This window comes from Argiope bruennichi, chromosome 7 (assembly GCF_947563725.1).
Source record: "Argiope bruennichi chromosome 7, qqArgBrue1.1, whole genome shotgun sequence".
In the NCBI taxonomy this organism is placed as follows: domain Eukaryota; kingdom Metazoa; phylum Arthropoda; class Arachnida; order Araneae; family Araneidae; genus Argiope; species Argiope bruennichi.
In genome coordinates, this window is record NC_079157.1 from 21,336,605 (window position 1) to 21,339,719 (window position 3,115).

The 3,115-nt window shown below is 38.5% G+C and overlaps 1 protein-coding gene across 1 annotated transcript; it reads left to right on the forward strand.

The window, feature by feature from the left end:
• Positions 1-569: 569 nt before the first annotated feature.
• Positions 570-1,388, forward strand: LOC129975302 (uncharacterized). Its single transcript, XM_056088357.1, has one exon. It carries the CDS (start codon positions 570-572, stop codon positions 1,386-1,388), a length of 819 nt encoding a protein of 272 aa, XP_055944332.1.
• Positions 1,389-3,115: the final 1,727 nt, after the last annotated feature.

A 3,115-nucleotide genomic window follows, 5' to 3' on the forward strand; every position in this document is an offset into this window, starting at 1 on the left:
CACTTAATATATTTTTACTATTTTAAATTTGTTTTGCATGAGAAAAAAGTATGACAATTCATTTTTCATGTATTTGCCACGCCCTGAAGTCATTGACATTTTTATTAGTAATTACAGACGGCAGTAACACTCTTTATCTAAAGTGAATTTCTAGAAATGTTGGTCGATTTTTTTCATTCTTTAATTATTTAGTAGTTAAATTGGGGCCGCGGCGGCCTGGTGGTAAGGTCTCGGCTTCGGAATCGGAAAGTTTCAGATTCCACTGAAGAACCATCGCGTAAGTTAAATCCATCGGGACCAAATGTCCTCACACTGGTGTGGTGAGCAAGCTTGGAGAGGGGGTGCCAGCTGAGGTCTCGTCCTCGTCATCTGACAATGGTTCACAATTACGAGGTCCATCACCAAATAGCCCTAGTGATGATTTAAAACGGGACGTTATTATAACTAAACTTGCAGTTAAATTGTGAAAAAATGATTTTAAAACTCCAATCCATGTTATTCTAATAGTATAATATATTTAGACTCAACATTGTAAATAATAAAATATTTAAAAGCGCACTGTCATTAGGATGCTACACCACCACCTACTCAAACGTATTTACTCAGGTGCCTTCGAACCATATGTACTTTTCGGCTATGGGGCCTGGGGTCACAAACTTAAATACAAACAGATCAAGAGAACATTTGAGATCATCCAGAGGAGACCTTTAGTAAAAATATTGAAGGCTTACCGGACAACAAGCACTCATGCCCTCCAAATACTAGCAGGTATCCTACCTCTCCACTTAAGAGCCAAAGAGCTGTTTGCCAACTTCTTAATTAAAACTCAAAAATTACAAGTCAAATTAAATGATACAGTCTTTGAACCAGACATATATGAACCATCCCTAAACCCTTATGAGCAACACCCTTGTGAGTGGACAACATATCCTTTCAGAAAAACTCCACCATCAGGAGACGGTATCGAAATATATACAGACGGCTCCAAAATTGACAACAAAGTAGGATCAGCCATTGCCTGCTATTACTTTAACAAACTCATTCGTATTGACTCACATAGGCTGGAAGACCACGCCACTGTTTTCCAAGCCGAAGCCTATGCTTTTTTCATGGCACTTGATTATATTGAAAAAACGAATTCATGGAGTAATGCCTCAATTTTCTCAGATTCGCTCTCGCTCCTGACAGCTCTCGCTTCCCCAAAAAGAAAAACCTGGATATTGAAACAACTCATGGAAAAAATTAAAATTGTTAATACCAACCACCGACCCTCTTTCTTCTGGGTTAAAGCACATATCAGAGTTGCAGGCAACGAGGAAGCGGACAAACAAGCTAAACTTGCCACACGCAAGAATACAGTGTCCCTATATTCATCGAAACATAATTGAAGAATGGCAAAATGAATGGGCGTCCACCACCACAGGTCCACAGACCCATCAATATTTGCCAAAGGTTTCCACCAAAATAAAAACTTTTCACCCTCTAATCATACAATTCCTTTCTGGTCACGGCAGGTTCCCGTCTTATTTTAAGAGATTCGGCATCACTGATAATCCGCTCTGCGATTGTGGTGATGTCTGCACACCTGACCACTATATTTTCGAGTGTGCTTATACACAATCACTCCGACAAAAACTAAACTACACCCCAACAAAAGATCTTCTAATACAGGATCCTAAGAACTTACACGTTATTTAGCAAATTATAACGTTGGTTAATGATTACTTTCCTAGGCTCTAGGTAGCCACCGTTGTTTGCTCTGCCAAACGGGTGGGTTGGGTGTTTCCCTTGGTAAAGACCCATGTGGGTAGCTTATAGCAGATAATTTTTCGGATTCCACCATCTCCGCCAACGATGTGCTTCGTGCACGGTGTTGGGGTGGAGTGCCGTATTAAATGTCATTAGGATGCTAAAAATAGAAATTTTTAACTAGAGTGTCCATTTCGAAAAGAATTTTTTTTTAATCTTAATTCACGAAAAAAATACAATAAATTTAATTTTCAATGAATGTCCTAGAGTAAATCTTGAATCATTATTTCGATAAGTCTTTTTTTTTAAGTGAATGCGATTTAAATTATAATTTGCTCTTAAAATAATTATACCACCTTGGGCCTTTAGAATATCTTTAACGTCCCTTTTTTTTTAAATTTTTATAAAGAGTAATAACAATTAGAATTTCTTTTAATGTTTATAAAGATGAAAGTTTGCAATTAACTTGAAGTTTAGTATAATTGTACATTCTTAATGCCAATGTATTGTATTAATATCTTCATAACTAAATGTTCAGTTACTGAATAATTAAATATTGAGTGTGTGCTAGTGTCTCTACATGGATATAAAAATGCAAGAATTAATGAAATATTTCTAATATTTAAAATTCTAAAAGTAGAGTTTTTCTAATACCTTTTATTTCATTGCTACGTTGAACTAGTCAACACATGTATCAACGAAGGATGTTCAAAAATGACAGCTATTTATATATTTCAACTGTTTATTATCTTCAAAAAGCTGGAACATGGTAAAAATTAATAAGGCGAATTGTTTAATTTCTTAAGTTCAGCAAAAAGTTCAGAAATACATCTCCGTCTTCACAAGAGTACTGCAGTTGCCGCAGGGCCGTGGTGGCCTGGTGGTAAGGTCTCAGCTTGTGAGCCGTAACGTTTCAGGTTCGAGACCCCATTCCACAGAAGAACCGCCGTATAAAGGGGGGGGGGGAGGCTGTTGCACGATAAATCCGTCAGGGTCAAACGTCCTCCCGTAGGTGTGGTGTGGAGACGGGGGTGCCAGCTCAGGTCTCGTCCTCCTCATCTGACTGGGGTTCAAAATGACGAGGTCCGTCCCAAAATAGCCCTAGTGTTGCTTTAAATGGGACGTTAATATAACTAAACAATACTAAACTAAAATGCAGTGGCCGCATTATATCGTCAAGGTTCAATATTGTAAGGTATATGCTCAAAACAGTCATTGCGAGGCTTCTAAACCTGACGGTAACTAAAATTAAGTCGCATCACTGACTCACCGACCGGCCCGAAGGCATACGGAAGAATAATACTGAATGGCCGGACCGCCACAACAGCAACACTGACGGAAACTGTAGTTGAGTCGCAAGGGCCCT

What these genes read in the sequence shown, in the direction of transcription:
- LOC129975302 (XM_056088357.1), top strand. Translation starts at nt 570, where the DNA reads ATGCTACACCACCACCTACTCAAACGTATTTACTCAGGTGCCTTCGAA.